The sequence below is a fragment of the Python bivittatus genome, unplaced genomic scaffold, assembly GCF_059951505.1.
Source record: "Python bivittatus isolate LINGU-HERP-01145 unplaced genomic scaffold, Pbiv_v1 ctg000810_np1212, whole genome shotgun sequence".
NCBI classification, from domain to species: Eukaryota; Metazoa; Chordata; class Lepidosauria; order Squamata; family Pythonidae; genus Python; species Python bivittatus.
This window is the reverse complement of record NW_028277111.1, coordinates 2,587,566-2,606,883: the sequence shown is the minus strand read 5'-3', so window position 1 is coordinate 2,606,883 and position 19,318 is coordinate 2,587,566. Positions and strand designations below refer to the sequence as shown.

The window sequence follows — 19,318 nt, the reverse complement described above, 5'->3', positions numbered from 1 at the left end:
AGGAAGCATTGGGTAGAAGAAAGGAAACCGAGTTTTGTCATTCAGGATCTGGGAAAGAAAACTGTAGCTGATCTGAAAAGATTGAAAGAAGATGGAATTTTAAATTTAACATCCAAACTTTAATGCCTAATATTTCCATAAGAAAACAGTGATCTTGCTTTACATCTCCGGACCTCCAGTCAAAAGTTGCATGAGTGAAAACTGTCTCCCCAGGTGAGACACACCTGAGGGATTTTGTAGGTGCCCAACATGGTTGAAATCTGGATGGAGATGTCAGTGTCAGCCCCTTCGAGAACGGCCACTGTGTTTCTCGGCCTTCCACAGCTGTAGTTGGGGACATTGGCCTCCCCGGCTGTAAGCAGGTCCAGCAGGGCATCAGAAGTCTTTCCTGCATGGTAATAATTTTCATAAATGTTGTAAGAGTGATGTTGGGCAAGAGATGAGAATCCTGGTTGATCTCCTGGATGGCAAAAAGGAAGGATAGGCTTTTCCAGCCTTCTTTAAATGTCTTGCTGTCACTATAAATGCATTAGAAAATAATCAGTTGAATTGAATCATAGTTTGTGACATGAAAATAACATTTGGGGGGGGCATTTCATCCCCTATTTGAATGGATAGCTTAATCTCTTAAGCCTCTCTTCCTAGTGAAGTTCTCGAATACTTCATACTAGTTTGCCCTATTATGCAAATTAAATGTAGGGTTAACTGGAAGCTAAAGTTGGAGAGGAACATTTAGACCACACTCACTCTCTCACACAACACACCCAAAATGAATGACTGTGACTATTAACAAAGCCAATAGGTTATCAATTTCTGGACAGGTTTAGATTTTCATGTTCATTCTCCACAATCATTTCCTGATTGGAGAATTAACCTATCCCACTGGCAATGCAGAGGAAAAATACAGTATTCTGCCTTTTTCTGTCACTGATGACCCCTTGGTGGGCCAAGGGAGGGTTAGAAGGGAGGAACCAGCATCGGTTCTCTGTCCAGCACCTACATCTGCCCAGAGGAGGTCAAGGAAAGTGGGTGTTTATTGCCTCCTTCGAAGGCAAGCAGGAGACTTCATCTCTGAACAGGACAGGAATTCAGTACTTGAGAATTTCAAGGGAGGCTCATCAGCTGCATGGTGTGAAATAGAAACCCATGTTTAAATTTAGAGAGAAATGGAGAAGAACTAGCAGATCAAGGGGATAATTCCTGAAAATAGAGTAGGGCTGGATCTGTATAAATCAGTCAGAAATGGAGTGGCTAAAAAGCAGTGCACGAAGATGGACTTACTTGTATACTTGGGTGAAAGGAGTTGTGTTGAAACTTAGTGGTTGAAAAAAAACCTTGGTTGCAGAGACTATGCCACCAATGAGAAGCTCTCCTGGCCTGTAATGGTTCTGTGGGTCGACCTCATCCCTCTTCAGAGTCAGGAGGCATTTGGCTTTCAGCATCCCCCAGACTCCCTGGGGGCACAGAAGGAGAAAGAGCAACAAGACAGCTGATGGAGCCTCCAGCCCTGCGTCTGCTTGGAAGAGAGTGAGAAGAAGAGATGGAAGACACACAGAGCCCCCTTCCAAGACAGAAGGTTCAAGGGCTTTCTTGATTTGTATGGAGTCCAGTCAAGGCTTTATATCTGAAAGACAGGGAGTAAACACAGCTCCTGCCTGCCCTAAAAGCTTCCCCAGGCTCCCTCTTCTCCAGAGCCATTTATGCACCCAAGATTTTCTAATGGCATGAGATCAGCCCACAAGGCTTTAGGGTCATATCAAGGTGAAAGCATGTAATTGACATGTTTGTGCCAAACCTTCTGAAAGGTTGCAAAAAATCCCTAGAGGTTTAGCATCAAGACTATAAATAAATGACTGTGATTTGGATAATGGTAAGGAGGAGAGACACCACCTTTCTGAACTCTGAACGAGTTGACAGACAGATACCCAAAGGGGAAAGTTGTAGATGGAGTCCAAACTTTGAAGATGAGCCAATTGGCCCCAAAGTTCTTGAAAACCATCTTTCTAAAGTCCACTATCAATGCAGATTTTTAGCATGGGTGTGAAGAGTCACACATCAATATGGATTTAGTTGGTCTTGATTTGTGATGGATATTAGCTTTATTTATGATATCAGCCAAGAACCTGCTAAAATGGGTGGTTGCGCCTTGTTTCAATGTAGATGAATATAAGAACCATAAAAAATGTTCCTCTTCATGGACTTATTTCTTAATGCAACCACAGAAGATAGCCTGAGGAAAAGGGCTTATTCATTATGTTCATCAAGAGTTGGGCTTCAGGTTCGACATTTGGGCAATTCCCATTAAATGAACTATTGTTCTTCTTTGGAGAAAACAGCTGTTCTTTGTTTGAGAAGGTGTAATGAAACCATACAGCAGTGTTTGGTATCTACATATGGAATTAGTCACAAGTTTGGAGCATGAATCAACCTGGAGGACTCCTAACCCAATGCCTTAACCTTAAGGATCTATACAGACCCTCAGAGTTTACAGAGATACAGACAGTAATTCTGTAGATTGCACAGCAAAGAAAAAGGAGGAAATCATCCTTATTAAAAAGTGTTAATCCAGTTTGAATATGACTTGAAACAAACAGGACATATTTTATTTGTCTAGTTTTTCTTTTCTGAAATGATGAAGGTCAATGGTCTTTTCTCAACTACTTCTCTCTCTCTACGAAAGTGCTAGACAAGGATGTCAACTTTCTCCCTTGATTTTAGAGCTTGCCTAGAGCCATTAGACCAGTTTATACTAGCCATGGTTCTTGGCAGAATGGATGAGAATATCAAGTGGTCTTATGTACAGATGATATTTTGATCATAGCTCTGATGCACTTGATTAGCACAGTTGCAGGATACTCTGCCAGTTTAGGCCAGCAGGCAAAGATTTGTCTCATCATACATTACCATTTTACATTGGAGCTGAATTCATTAGTTATGTAGTTATTCTCATTCCAGGAGACCTTTCTCAGATAATTATATTAAAGATGAATATAAAGGAGTTTCCTTCAATATTGATGGAGACTTTAAGCCTCACCCTTTGTGATACACACTCTCAACATGAAAGGAATTCCCAGAATACTGGATACCCAACATGGAATTCATAGATACAACACAGTCAATAGTTTCAGAACTTCAGTCTTCCATTCCATAATTTTTTCTGAGGTTCTTCAATTCCAAAAGGAGCTTTGACAAAGGTGTATTTTTCATGTAAAGATGAGATGTGGGTGGCAACTTGTGGGCTGTCCCACCAGGAAATTGCATCCGATGGAGTCTCATTGTCAGAACCTGCATCAACCAACAATTGTTAATTTACAAAGCATAGCAGTCAATGGGAGTTTGTTTGATTTGCTTCTGCCAATTGTGACTGGGGAGGGGGGCTAGTAGTTAAGGGTTGTAATAGGAGTAGTAACGGGAGATGGAGAGGAGCTTAACCTTATATGGTCAATGAGGCTGGGTCAGATTGCAGGCAAGGCCAGTGGGGGCCTGATGGCCAGGAAAGAGCTATGTATCTGTGGGAGGAAGGGAAGAGGTCAGCACCAGGTGAAGAGGAATTGAGGCGCCAGGGCAATTAGGGGAGGGGGGATAAATAGAGGGAATTTTTTCAAGACTTTAGTTTTAGCAATGTTTTGTTCAAAGCTACATGTACCACAAAATAAAGGAGCATTTTCTGAACCAGGCCTGGTTGCATGAGAATTCTTCGGGATTGGGGCGTGGACATTGTGGACTTGACACTCATTTAGGGGGATGTACCTGTTGTGTTAAACAGGTAGTGGAATCTGGAGGCAGTTCAGATAAACCTGGACTCTGATTGCTCCAGGATGATAATCAGATTCAGGACAAGGAATGAGCCTGATCTAATAATTACAAATGTTTATATCCCACCTAGAAGTGTCAACCCCCAAACACATGACAGGAGGACAGTCTTGGAAAATGCTATCAATTTATTAGAAGATAAAGGCTTGAGGTTCAAGTGTGTAAAGAAGAGCTGGAGAATTATTGGAGCATTAGAAATCATTTGCTCCCCACCACACTCCATCTGATTTCTCTCTCAGTTTTGAAATTAGGGACACTGCCCCCTGTCCTCCTCTCTCAGCAAAGGAAGTTTACTCTTGAATCTGGCCTCCCCTTCAGACAAAGCCCCAGGGAATTTCTTAAAGGGGCCAAGTGGTGGGTGGGTGGCATGGAGGCCAACAGCACCAGTCCGTCTCATTGATGTGGGAGAGGGGAACAAGTAACTTGTTGAGTCCAAGCTTCCCGGTAGCCCTACTAGGTAGACCAGACCAGAAAATCAACTCCACAGGGAGACTTTAATGAGATAGGCTAAGAGCAGAATCCTACAAGCCTGATTATGTTTTACCTCCTGTCCCTCTTATACCCCAGTGAATCAGGAGGAATCTGCCAGCCTCACATCAGAATATTAACTTGCTTTCCAGGACTTCAAGAATGTTTCAGCCCGCATTGCTTCTGTAATGGTCCTTGCATATTTCTCTCAAGGTCATCTCCCTTACTCTCTATACTGCCAAAATAGAAAGTGGTGGGAGTCTGTTCATAATACTTACTTGGGGTGAACCAGCTGAAACATCTTTAGCCACTTCTTGGTGGGGACCACCTGGGTGTGAGACTAGATGGCCCTCTGTGGTGAGGGGCAGACTGGAGGGTGAAGGTCATCTGAGCAGACATTAGTGAGATGGTGACTGGTAGGCTCAGGCTCTATTTATTTATTAATTATTTATTTATTTATTAAATTTGTATGCTGTCCACCTCCCCCAGAGGGTGACTCTGGGCGGCTCACAGACTAAAACCCCAAAACAATTAAAAAAAATAAATACCCCCTATAATTAGTTAAAAATCAGACTGCATAAAAAAGATCCAATATATAAAAAGGCTAAAAACATTCAAGATGATGGGGGGTGGGTGGGTGTAGAATCAATTATCCAGCAGGCCACTTCCACTGGTGCAAGCCCCCATCTGGCCCCCAGGCCATCTGGCATAGCCAAGATGTCAAGCTGTTCCTGAAGGCCATGAGAGTAGGGGCATACCACACCTTGGGTGGTAAGTTGTTCTACAGAGTGAGGGCCACGGCAGAAAAGGCCCTCTTCTTGGCCCTGCCAGTCGAAATTCCTTGAATGGTGAGGTCTGCAACATGCCCCTTCTGCCGGACCGAGTGGGGTGGGCTGATATAACAGGGGTGATATGGCTCCTCTGATAACCAGGTCCTGTGCCATGAAGGGCTTTAAAGGTAATAACCAGCATCTTGAATTGGATCCAGAAGCAAGCCGGCAACCAGTGCAGCTCGCGTAACAGAGGTGTTATATGGGTGCCCTGGGGGTATTCTGAATTGTCTGTATCGCTGCATTCTGAGCCAGCTGTAGCTTCTGGATATTCTTCAAGGGTAGCCTCATGTAGAGCGCATTGCAGTAATCCAACCGGGAGGTAACCAGGGCATGAGTGACCATGCAGAGAGCCTCCTGATCCAGGAAGGGGCATAGCTGACACACAACACGAAGTTGTGCAAAGGCCCTCCTACCCACAACTGCCACCACTCTTTGAACAGCAGTCGTGAGTCTAGACCCCCAGATTACGCACTGGGTCTGCCTGGGGTAATGCAACCCTGTCAAGAACCAAAGATGATCAACTCCTAGATCTTGAGGCTCCCTGTACCTACAGCCACTCCGACTTATTAGGGCTCAGTTGAAGCCTGTTGTCCCCCATCCAGGCCTCTACAGCCTTCAGGCACCACAAAAGGGTAGTTACAGCATCACTTAGGTCACCAGGGATGGAGATATATAGTTGAGTATCATCAGCATAAAGATGATACCTCATCCCATGGTGCCAGATGATCTCACCCAATGGTTTCATGTAGATGTTAAATAGGAGCAGGGAGAGCACCAAACTCTGAGGCACCCGACAAAGTAGGGGTCATGGGTTGGACCTCTTGCTCCCTATCAACACCGATTGGGTTTGGCCTTGGAGAAAGGAGCTGAACCAGCACAGAACTGTGCCACCCAGCCCCAGCTCCTGCAGCCGACCAAAAGGATACCAGGGTCGATGGAATCGAAAGCCACTGAGAGGTCAAGAAGAGCAAGGATGGATGTACCACCACCATCCTGCTCTTGCCAGAGATCATCTAAAAGTGCAACCAATGCTGTTTCTGTCCCATAACTGGGCCTGAAACCTGACTGAGAGGGGTCCAGATAATCCGTTTCCTCCAGGATCCTCTGAAGATGCTGAGCAACTATCTTTTCCACCACCTTTCCTAAAAAGGGAAGCCGGATGAAAATTGTCCAGAAGGGTGGGATCTAGCGATGGTTTCTTGAGGAGGGGGTGGATCAAAGCCTCCTTAAAAGGCTTTGGGAACACCCCTTCCTGCAAGGATGAATTGACCACTGCCAGTATCCACCCTAAGGTCACCTCCTTGGTAGCTTTAACTAACCAGGAGGGACAAGGATCTAAAATACAGGTAGCTGCACTAACAGCCCCGAGGACGCTGTCCACTTCCTCAGGGCCAACAGGACCAAACCGTTCCCAGATAACTGGGTAAGAAAGTTCCCCGGGCAACTCCACTGGACCCGCCACATGCTTGGCCTCCCACTGAGAATGGATATGAGCGATTTTATCTGTCAGGTGTTCAGAAATATTCCTCTGCATGTCCCTGTAGATAGTCCTCTGAGCCCTCCTCACGCAGGAGGGACCCAATGAGCCTGAACATGGCTGCCAGGCAACATTCTGCGGTTGCAATAAGAGCAGAGAAATAATGACCTTTCGCCTGTAAGAGTTGCCACATTCATCGCCAAATAAAGACTCTGTGAGACGCAGGCTCAACGAAAGTTTATCATCCAGTCCCTATCAAAAAAGCTATTAAACAGTAACAGAAATAGTAACCCATTATGTATATATCAAAAATAACAACAAAAGTATTACAAATTAATCCATTAAAGATCAAAGATTTCCTTTCCAGTAGCCATGTGGTACCCTCAACTGTCCAACCTTCAATGTCTTGTTATCAGCTCAAAATACAAAGAAAACAACTTTTCCCATAAGAGAAGATCCTTTTAACTAACATCAAAATCTTTGTTCAATTCCAATTCATCTGTACCCTTACTCTATTTAAAAACTTTCTGAAATCTGCACTATAATTACCATTTTACTGTATATTGTGAAATAGAAAGTTCTTACAAAACTTTAAACATGTATTTTTTCTTTCTAGACGGATTGAAGAGAAACTCACCCAGTGAATACCAGACTTCCGGTTTTGAAGGCTTTTCAATCTTAACACAGAATAAGAAAAAATAAAAACCATAAACAAAAAGTCCATAAAAACACATTAACAGCTCAGAGCATGATGGAATCCCGCTGGGAGGAAAATGAGGAAAATGTGTCTTTGGGTGAATCTCTGGGTGAAAGAAGCACGTTTCTAGAGGCCTCAGATGAATGGGATCGCCTTAATAAAATTAATAAAATTGATACATAAAGGAATGTGCAGCCCCCTTGAGGCTGGCATGAACTGGGCTGATTGTGAACCCCTTATCACAAACATCCCCATAGCAGCCTAAGGGAGGATATCTTCTTGGCAGTTGCACCTTGAACAATTTGTTTCTTCCCCTCTAACACTGTTGCTTTCCTTATGTCAGGATCTATGCAAGCTAGAAACCATAGTTGTCTTTAATTTAGACTAGCAATGCATACTAAACAATTAAATGGTTAAAATGTTAATTGCAGGCCCACTTGCCTGTTCCTGCCATTGAAGTTAGAAGAAGGGGGGAGGAAGATACCAAGCCAGGTGCTGCTGTTATCTCTACAGAGGCGCCAACAAGGTCAAGCAACCGTGAGACCCGGAGAAAGGCGCGAGGAATTTCAAGCAGGAAAAGAAAGGAGAAGTGGGGGGGGGGGGAATGGGCTTAAAAAGGGAAGGTTTTGCTTTGTAGACTTAGACTCAACAAACTATAGATGCTGTGCATTTCTCCTAATAAAGAAATCTGTAATGGAACTACTTAGACTCCAGAGGATTTACTGAACTTTGGGAATGAGTGTGCAGACTCTGACACCTTATAGATAGCAGTTGTTCCCTCGTAGATAGCAGACAAGAACATCCTTGTGTGAAGCCCTGAGTATTCTGCATTCCTGTTGTGGGTTTTGATTCCACATTACAATGGCACAGAAAAAGTAACTTTATGATCGGTCCTTGAATTTATGGCCGTTGCAGCATCCTTGTGGTCATATGATTGATATTGCCATGCTTCACAACCGTCTTCCAGCAAGCAGAGTCAATTGAGAAGCAGGCAGTAAAATTGTAAGTCATGGTTATGTGATGTCTTGCTTAACAACCACAGTGGAAGTGATGTTGTAAGTCTGTCTTGGTCACATGTCTCACTTAGTGACTCTGTCGCTCAGCAATGGAGTTGCCAGTCCCAGTTGTGGTTGCTAAGTGAGGACTACCTGTATCAGTTAATTCTTCTGACAAACAATCTTTGACCTTTAATTGTTGCAACTCCTCCCCCCACAAAAAACACCCAAGTCCAGTTTTTTCAAATTATGGTAGAAAAGGACTCTCACTTTTTAATAAATATGAATTCCCTTTTTCTGCTTGCTCTTGAGTGTACAGAATAGAGCATGAATGAGTATGAAGGCTTGTCATAGTCTCAAAGCCAGGCTCCAAACATGAGTGGATTGGAAAATCAAACCCTGACGCCCTTTCAGGTCCCTCCCTGGCCAGCACTGATCCCTCTTTGGCTAATACAGGTACCAAGAAGGAGGGAAAGAACCCCCAGCCTGAGAGTCCTGTCAAAGGAAGCGCCACATGAATAAGCAGCAACATTCTGGTCCACATAGCAATGTGGGGGTGGAAATCCCCTGAGTCTGCAGATCACAACATCTGCTCTGAGACAAAGAAGAGGTCTAATGTATGACTGCCTCCCTATGTTGGGCCTGAGAAAAGCCCATGGTTGCCAAGGAGGCCACAAACCCTTTATCAGAGGTTGATAAATTTATCAGGCTCCCAGGTCATGGAGGTTGAAGGTCCGCAGCACAAAATCCTAGCCAGTTTTCAGACAAGGCAAGATGACTGTCTTTGCTGAAGAAGGTTTCATTAACACAAGCCAAGTCCATTGCGTCATCCACCACAAAGATGTAGATCAAGGTAGTCTTTTTGCAAACAGATCTGGCATTAAGCACTGGCACCTTCAGGCCAAGATCTCCAGCAAATCAGCCAACTGTACCACAGGTTGAAGCCATTGGGTGGAAGTCAGGATCACCTAATTAGAGGGGTACCGTGCCATGTAACAGCCCACCCGATACCCCCCACTTTACCTCCCTTGGCCCAACACTAAAGGGATGTATCTACTCTTGCCCCCTCCTGCCTGGGTTGATCGGCTCCCTCTGCTTTTCAGCCAGCATGGAGCCTTCATGTCCTCAATCAATCCCATCACCCACGCCCACTATTGGAACACCACTCACCTGGACCTCTGACATACAACCTTGCATAACCTCACAGACCCCATTGCATACACCTTCCTCTGTCACTGTCAGGATCTACGCAAGCTAGAACCTTTGATTGCTTTTAATTTAGTTTCACAATGTATATTAAATGGTTAATAGTAAAAATGCTAATTGCAGACTGCTTGCTTGATCTGCCATTGAAGTTAGGAGAAAGGAAGGAGAGGATGCCAGGTGCTGTTATGTTTACACAGGCATCTCCAAGGCCAAGCGCTGTGAGAACCGGAGCAAGGCGCGAATAATTTCAAGCAGGAATAGAAAGGAATGGGGGGGGGGGAGTTTGGGCTTAAAAAGGAAAGGTTTTGCTTTGTAGAATTAGACTCAACAAACTATAGTTGCTGTGCATTTCTCCCAATAAAGAAATCTTTGATGGAACTGTTTAGTCTCCAGTGGATTTACTGAACTTTGGGAATGAGTGTGCCAATGAGTAGTGCAGTCACAGCACTAGAGCCTCAGCCCACCAGACCCCATCCCACTAATGTCTGGTCAGATGACCTTCACCCTCCTGTCCGCCTCTCACCACAGAGGGCCATCTAGTCTCCCGTCTCAACTCTCACTCAGGTGGTCCCCAGCAAGAAGTGGCCAAAGACATTTGAGCTGGTAGACCCCAAGTAAGTATTATGAACAGACTCCAACCACTTTCTATGTTGGCAGTTTAGAGAGTAAGGGAGATGATCTTGAGAGAAAAATGCATGAACCATCACAAAAGCAAAGAGGGCTGAAACATTCTTGATGTGGGCTTGACAGAAGGTCAGTAGAGATCCTTAAGGTTAAGGCATTGGGTTAGAAGTCCTCCAGGTTCATTCATGCTCCAAAATGGTGGCTAATTTCACGTTTAGGTACTAAATACCCACTATATGGTTTCATTCCACCTTCACAAAGAACAGCAATTTTCCCCAACAAAGAACAATAGTTCTTTTCATGGAGTTGCCTAAACCTGAAGCCCAACTCTTGATGAACACAATGAATCAAAGTCCTTTTCCTCAGGATATCTTCTGTGGTTTGATAAGGTCTAAGAAATAAGAAGTCCATGAAGAGGAACACTTTTTCTGCCTCTCATATTGATCTACATTGAAAAAGGAACAACCACCCATCTCAGCAGATCCTTGGCTAATATAATAAATAAAGCTAATATCCATCACAAATCAAGACCAACCAAATCCAGATTGATGTGTTATTGTTGAGACCCATGCTAAAAATCTGCATTGATAGTGGACTTTAGAAAGACGGTTTTCAAGACGTTTCGGGCCATTTGGTTCTTCTTCAAAGTTTTGACTCCATCTGGGACTTCTTTCTTTGTGTACCTGCCTGTTGACTCATTCAGAGTTCTCATCCTTACCATTATCCAAATCACAGTCATTTATTTGTAGTCTTGGTGCTAAATCTCTAGAGGCTTTCTGCAAACTTTCAGGAGGTTTGGTGCAAGCATATCAATGACATGCATTCACCTTGATATGACCCTCAAGCCTTGGGGGCCGATGTCATGGCACTGGAAAATCTTGGGTGCATAAATGGCTCTGGAGAAAGAGAGCCTGGGGAGGCTTTTAGGGCAGGCAGGGGCTGTATTTACTCCTTATCTTTCAGATATGAAACCTTGGCTGGTCTCTGTACAAATCAAGAAAGCCCTTCAAGCTTCTGTCTTGGAAGAGGACTTCGATTTCTTCCACCTCTCCTTCTTACTCTTGGTTCAGAGCAGACACGGGGATGGGGGCTCAATCAGGAACACAAGTTGTATTGCTGCTTGTGTTCCTTCTGTGCCTGCAGGAAGCCTGGGGGATACTCAAAGCCAAATGCCTCCTGACTCTGAAGAGGGGTGAGGTTGACCCACAGAATCATTACAGGCCAGGAGAGCTTCTCATTGGTGGCATAGCCTCTACAAACAAGGCTTTTTTTAAACCACTAAGCTTCAACACAACTCCTTCAACTGAAGTAAATGAGTAAGTCCTTCTCACTCCTTTTCAGCCACTGCATTTCTGATTGATTCCTAAAGTTCCAGCCCTCCTCTGTTTCCACAAATTATCCCTTTGATCTGGTAGTTTTTCTCCATTTCTCTCCACTTTCAACCTCGGGTTTCCATTTCACATCCTGCAGCTGTCGAGGCTCCCTCGAAATTCTTAAGTACAGAATACCTGCCCTGTACAGACAGGAAGGATGAAGTCTCCTGCTTGCCTTCAAAGGAGGCAGGAAACACCCACTTTCCTTGACCTCCCCTGAGCAGATGTAGGTGCTGGATAGAGAAGCAATGCTGGTTCCTCCCTTCCACCCCTCCCTTGGCCCACCAAGGGCTCATCAGGGACAGAAAAAAGCAGGAATGCTGAATTTTTCCCGTTCATTATCAGTGGGATAAGTTAAACCTCCAGTCAGGAAATGATTGTTGAGAATGGGCTTGAAAATCTAAACCTGTCCAGAAATTGATAACTTATTGGCTTAGTTAATACTCACAGCTCTTCATTTTGTGTGTGTTGGGTGAGAGAGTGAGTGTGGTCTAAATGTTCTTTTCCAATTTTAGCTTCTAATTAACACTATATTTAATCTGGATAATAAGACAAACTACTGCGAAGTATTTGAGAGGCTCACTAGGAAGAGAGACAGACAGCATATTTAAAGTCAACATGAAATGTTAGTTGAATGCGCAAACAGACCGACAACCCCATGAATGCATTCAGGACTTGATATGCGATATAAGTAGAAAGATTGCTTTGAAATATGTGAGATCTCTGGGGTGACTTTCCACAGTTCTTAGGAGAGATGAAGCTATCCATCCAAACAGGGGATGAAATGCCCCCCCCCAATGTTATTTTCATGTCACAAACTATGATTCAATTCAACTGATTATTTTCTAATGCAATTATAGTTTCAGCACCAGATTGACAGAAGACTGGAAAATCCTATCCTTCCTTTTTGCCATCCAGAAGATCAACCAGGATTCTCATCTCTTGCCCAACATCACTCTGGGTTACAACATTTATAAAAATTATTACCATGCAGGAAAGACTTCTGATGCTCTGCTGGACCTGCTTGCAGCCGGGGAGGCCAATGTCCCCAACTACAGCTGTGGAAGGCCGAGAAACACAGTGGCCGTTCTCGAAGGGGTTGACACGGACATCTCCATCCAGATTTCAACCATGTTGGGCACCTACAAAATCCCTCAGGTGTGTCTCACTTGGGGAGACGGTTTCCACTCATGCACCCTTCAACCGGAGGTCCTGAGTTCTAAATGAAGATCACCGTTTTCTTATGGAAATGATAGGCATTAAAGTTTGGATGTTAAATTTAAAATTCCATCTTCTTTCAATCTTTTCAGATCAGCTACAGTTTTGTTTCCCAGATCCTGAGCGACAAAACTCAGTTTCCTTTCTTCTACCCAATGCTTCCTGCTGAAGGATTCCAGTACCTGGGGATGGTCAAGCTGCTCCTCCATTTCAGGTGGACCTTGGTTGGTCTGGTGGCTCATGACAATGAGCAGGGCCAGAAATTCCTGAGGATGTTGACTTCCATGCTGGAAAGGAATGGCATTTGTCCGGTTATATCACAAGCCTTTTCTACAACTACATATCAAGAGATCAGAGATGTGAATTCATACCAGAACTGGAGACAAGTGAATGTCTTTCTTTATGGTGCAGAGAGTGATTTCATCCCTGTGGGAATATACATTCTAGATGTAGTATTTCAATCCTTCGAGCAGGCTGTTAGAGGAAAAGTCGTGATCACAACACTCTGCTGGGACATAACTAACCATTTTGCGAATGTGATCATTTCCCCTCCATTCCTTCATGGCATTTTTTCCTTTATTATGAAGGGAAATCGAATGGCAAAGTCTGCTATGACAGCATATATTTACAGTTCTGTTCAACACTTGGCAAATGTATCCTTCACCTGTTCCTACACCAAGGATGCCTTTTCCGTGAAAGTCTGGAGACGGTGCAGGGAGAGAGAAAAACTGGAGACTCTGCCCCAGGAGAAGATCGATCGGATCCTGTCTCAGGACAGCTATTTCACTTATGACACCATCTGGGCTGTGGCCCGGGCCTTACATGGAGCCTATGAATCCAGGTCCAAGAGGACAAAGAAGGAAGTTGGTAAAAATATGGAAACTGCAAGATTGGAAGGGTGGCAGGTATTTTGTTCTGTTTCTTTCCTACAGCTCAGAATCAATTTGTCATTGTAAAAACTGGGCAGATATTTTGATTTATTCTGAATTGATTGAATGAAGGAATGAATGAATGAATAAATAAATAAATTGAATTCTAACTTTCACTCTTAAGGAAGGAAGAGATGGTGGGACAGAGGAACCCATAACGGTGAGACTTGGAGAAGAGATTACATAGTCCAGATATAGAAGGAAGAATGAGAAAGTACTTGAAACCTTAATTTTGTTTCGTATAAGTCAGTGTTTCTCAACCTCAGCAACTTTAAGAAGTGTGGCTGGCTGGGGAATTCTGGCAGTTGAAATGCACACATCTTCAAGTGGCTGAGCTTGAGAAACATTGGTCTAAGAGATGGGGAATACTTGGACAGACTTTTAAGACTGATCCCAGCCCTTCCACTTGGGCCAGGTCAAGAAATAGATACGACAGGGTTCCAAAAATGCCACTTTATTATTGTAGGATATAGTAAGACAATCCAATTTTCTCTCTGTCACATCTTGCAGTGTTTGTCCAGATAGTATGTGTTTAAACAATGAGGATAGGTAATATTATTATCTGTTTAATAATTTTTTAAAATTTCTTTTACTTACTAATATTTATTAAGGCCTCGGTATGCCCATGTAACACCTCTGCTTCACGAGCTGCACTGGTTGCCACTTTGCTTCCGGGTGCAATTCAAGGTGCTGGTTGTTACCTGTAAAGCCCTGCATGGCATAGGGCCTGGTTCTTTGGGGGAGCTTTTGTCTCCCATAACATCTCCTGGCTAATTTGAACCAGCAGGCTGGCGCATTCCAGGTTCCTTCAGTGAAAGAGTGCCATCTACCAGGACCCCCAAAGTGCTCCTTCTCTCTCACAGCACCTGCCGTCTGGAATGAGGTTCCCCCAAGATCTGGATGGCTCCCACTCTGCCATTGCTTAGAAGAGCTGTGGAGACCCCTCACTACATCGCATTTGCCATCTTTTATCTTTATTTCTTTATTTTTTATTGATTTCATTGGAATTTCTTGGATTGTTGTGAGCCGCCCAGAGTCATTGAGAGTTGGGTGGTATGCAAGTATAATAAATGATTATTGTTCCTAATATGATGCAAATCCTTCCAGATTCTCTCCTGAAGAAGTTGGAAAATAAATCTGAAATTTCAATTTTATGTGCAGAGAGAGAAATGTTCAGTTCACTCCTAGCACAAAGGAAGGGTTCTTCCCATTGAATGTGGGATGTCCTGTCTAAACATATCAGTTTTCCATTTCAGCTTCACTCCTTTCTTCAGAACCCTCAGTTTTACAATGATTCCATAAATGGAGTATATTTGGATGAGAATGGAGACCTGGTGGCAGACCTGGATGTCTTAATGTGGGGGGATATCAACAGTAAATACCTTAAGAGAATGAGATTTGGGAGCCTAGAAAGACAGGGATCCCTGGATGTCAAGTTCATGATCAACCAGAAAGCTATTGCAGAGATGGAAGTGCTGAACAAGGTGGGATTAAATCTTCATTTCCTTGTTTCTGAAGTTCTTGCCTAGAGGACTGCACTCTTGGGGCAGGGAGTGCCTTTCAATATCATCTAGGTTCTCCCAGAAAGAAACCACATTATTTAGTTCAATGTCCAGATGCCTATCAGAAATACATATTTCACTCTTCAAGAAAAGTATTTATTACTTTTCTGCAAAGGGAGAAAGATTTGAGCCATGGGAGCAAGGTGATTTCCTTTAGCCACAGCAAAGAAGCTATCCACAGTAAAGAAACATGCCTCTCTTGAGGTATTTAATATGTAAAGTTAGAATCTAAGTCTAAAAATCATAGTGTGTGAAAAGTTAGAAGAGAAGATCAACAAGGAAGCAACATGCAGCCAGTTCAAGTTAATGAACTTTAGGACATGATAGGCTTCAAACGGAGGAAAGCTAAGTCTTGAAGTGGAGATCACCAACCTCTTTCTCCTTTCTCTCCTTTCTGGAAAGAAATTCATTTCCTAGATCTTCTTCCTCTCTCCATTCAGCCCCTGCCTCCTTCCAGATGTGTGGAAAGCTGTCCTCCTGGGTCAGTGAAGGTGGCTCAGGAAGGGAAGCCCACCTGCTGCTACGACTGTCTTCCTTGTGCAGAAGGAACCATCTCCACCATGGAAGGTGGGTGGCACCAGAAGAAAGGGACAGACTTTGGGAGGATCATATACCCCAACAAAAGTTTGGCTTTTAAAACATTCATTCCTTATAATATATACAATATATTTCCTAGTGAGGGATAAGAAACGAACTTAGAGGTTCAACCGAGGAAAGATGCTGGACTAATGAGATTTTAGCATTACAAGGAAGATGGTATTTATTACTCTTCATCCACAACATAAACCTTTCATGTTTCAGTTTCTGATTCACCTCCTTCCTGTGAATTGTCAGGCTTCAAGGGCATGATGACAATCAATGTGCCTTTGGAAAAGTATTGACCAGGACTTCCTCCACTTCACCATATCTAGATGGAACCCCATTTCTGTGGGTAGCCAAAGTTCATGGCTTCAGAGTTGTGGAGAAGCCACAGGACAGGCAACATCCATGTGCAAATCTTCCTTGCTATGTTCACAAAATCCAGATTATACGACCCCTAAAATTGGCTCCCTCCATTGAATAGGGATGGTAGACCTAACGGTCTATATAGACCTTCCAACTTCTGGATTCTCTCTGTAATGGGGGATGAGAAGAAAGAAATCATCAGTGAGGATTAGCCAGACTTCCCTCTGGCCCTGGTGGGAAGATGGCCCACAAACAGTTTGTCGAGAGCAGGAATTCATGATCACGTCCTCAGCTCAACTCACCCTGAAGATCACCTCCACCTAACCTCAGGGGTGAAATGATGGAAATTTATCTCTTTCTTATTCAGTGAAATTGGAAAGAGACCTGCCAGTTTCCCCTTACGATGCAAGGTAAAAGAAGAATACCTAAACTATTGTCTATCTCCCTCCCTCCCTCCTTTCCTGAAATATGTAAGACGGACAGTTTCTTCCCCCTCTAGCTGGAGTGAAAGGAAGAAGCATTTTCTTTCATTTTCGTCTCTGGCAGATTCCCTATTTCACAGCAATCATTAAAAAAAATAGAACTTGCTGATCATCAATCTTCTTCTTCTTCTTCTTCTTCTTCTTCTTCTTCTTCTTCTTCTTCTTCTTCTTCTTCTTCTTCTTCATCATCATCATCATCATCATCATCATCATCATCATCATCATCATCATCCCACTCAGGCAAAAGTACAAGTAACTGAGGACTCTCTCAACTTTTTCAGTCCTTTTCTGCATAAATATGAATATTAGTTTTCCATAGGTCTATCTTCATTGAACACTCTGGGTATCTAATATGGGATATCATGTTCGATTTCACCACATTTACAAAAAGCACAAATATATTCTTTGTATTTCATACACATCTGGGAATTTATCTGAGGATTCATTGACACCCAAACTGTGCACTTGATTGAAGCACATGCCTCATGAGAGATCTTCCTCTTCCTCTTTTTCAGATGCAGAAAAATGCAGCAGATGTCCAGACGATCAGCATCCAAACATCAATCAAAATCATTGTATCCCCAAGATAAAAACCTTCCTAACCTATCAAGAAAATTTGGGGATCATCCTGGCTTCCCTTGCCTTGTCCTTCTCTTTAATTACAGGGTTTGTCCTGGGAATCTTCATTAAATTCCAGGAAACTCCAGTTGTGAAAGCCAACAATCGGGATCTCTCCTACATCCTCCTAGTCTCGCTCCTGCTTTCCTTCTTGACCTCCTTCCTCTTTATCGGCAAGCCAAGGAGAGCCACCTGCCTTCTCCGACAAACAGCCTTCAGCATCGTTTTCTCCCTCGCTGTCTCTTCGGTCTTGGCCAAAACGGTCATGGTGGTGTTAGCCTTCTTGGCCACAAAGCCAGGGAATACAGTGCAGAGGTGGCTGGGAAAGAGCCTGGCCAACTCCATCATCCTTTCCTGCTCTGGTCTCCAAGCTGTCCTCTGCAGCATCTGGTTGGGCATTTCTCCCCCATTTCCTGATGCTGACCTGCACTCTCAGCCTGGAGAGATCATCCTGCAATGCAATGAGGGCTCTGTTACCATCTTTTACTGTGCTCTTGGCTACATGGGCCTCCTGGCTGCCATCTGCTTCGTGGTGGCTTTCCTGGCCAGGAATCTGCCTGGGGCCTTCAATGAAGCCAAGCTGATCACCTTCAGCATGCTTGTTTTCTGCAGCGTCTGGGTCTCCTTTGTGCCCACCTACCTGAGCACCAAGGGGAAATACATGGTGGCCGTGCAGGTCTTCTCCATCTTGGCCTCCAGTGCTGGTCTGCTGGCCTGCATCTTCATCCCCAAGTGCTATATAATTGTTCTTAGGCCAGAATTGAATACAAAAGAACAGTTGATGTCAAAATAAAGTCATAAAGTGAATTTGGGGTAGGTGGTTCCCAGAAATGTCAGTTAGTAATTCTAGTGAACAGTATTTGACACTTTCATGCTCTTAAAAAATAATAATTACACCGACTGCTGTTTTTCCTAGTTTATCATTTTAATTCTATCATTTCTTCAAATGATAGAAATGGATTGTCCCTTTTTTAATCTGTGCGGGTGTCGTGGGTTTGTATTTGGGGTTTTATTTCTGTAAGCTGCCCAGAGTTACCGTGAGTTGAATGGCCATATAGATTGGTTTAATATATTTGATATCCCCATTTCTCTTTGCTGTTGAATGTATAGGAAAATATGTGGGTGTTGATGTATCCTTTGGATGAGTGTAGAATTTGCTGAAAGGTACATTTGGGTTAATGAGTGGCTGCTTGTTTTGGTGTCAGCCACTCATTATCCCAACCGCCCCACCCCCACCCCCACCCCTTCAGGCACCCCCGCTGATCTCTATAAATACCCTCAGAAGGGTCACATCATCCTGGGCACAGAGAGAACTGCTCCTGTCTGTGCTCCTGCCCTCTGAAGATACCAGTCACAGAAGCTGGCAAAACGTTAGGAACCAAAACTTCCAGAACACGGCCACACAGCCCGGAAGACCCACACCAGCCATCGTATTCCGGCCGTGAAAGCCTTCGACAATACACAAATTTGTCTATTGATGGTCCTGGTAAAAAACACAGGCCTAAGGAGGGGAATGGATTACAGGAGGAATTATGGCCAAAAAGGCAGATGGATCCTGGATCTGGACTGCTGAAATTTCTCTCCAGATCAAGAAGAGACCTGGAGATTATCCATGTATACTCTGGACAGCTGGGTTTTTTTGGGGGGGAGAAATAGGCGGCAGAAACTGATTTTCTTGTGGTCTTGCGATCAGCTGGGAGTTGTGAGATACCATCCTGCTCTGAGCCATTAATTTAGCCTTTTAGGGATTCAAAGTTCGATCAAACCTCATCTTTTTGATCACTTTGGAGTTTATTTTTTCTTATTATTTGTTGAAAAGCCTTAAGAACCACAAGTCCGGTATTTTGGGGGGTGAGTTTAGAAAGAAAGAAGACGTGTTTACATTTTGTAAGAAGTTTCTATTTCATAATATACAGCCAAAGGGTAATTATAGTGCTGAATTTAGAAAGTTTGTAAATAGATTAAGGGTTCAGATGAATTTGAATTAAAGAAAGATTTTGACGTTAATTAAAAGGATCTTCTCTTATGGGGAAATTTATTTTGTTTATATTTTGAGCTGATAACAAGACTTTCAAGGT

At 43.6% G+C, this 19,318-nt stretch overlaps 1 protein-coding gene across 1 annotated transcript; it reads left to right on the top strand.

Moving 5' to 3' along the window:
* The first annotated feature begins 9,057 nt into the window (after nt 1-9,057).
* LOC148213930 (vomeronasal type-2 receptor 26-like) lies at nt 9,058-18,033 on the top strand. Its single transcript, XM_088129317.1, has 4 exons — nt 9,058-9,136; nt 12,517-12,644; nt 14,890-15,117; nt 17,209-18,033. The coding sequence occupies exons 1-4, from the start codon at nt 9,058-9,060 to the stop codon at nt 18,031-18,033; spliced, it is 1,260 nt and encodes a 419-aa protein (XP_087985443.1).
* Nucleotides 18,034-19,318: the final 1,285 nt, after the last annotated feature.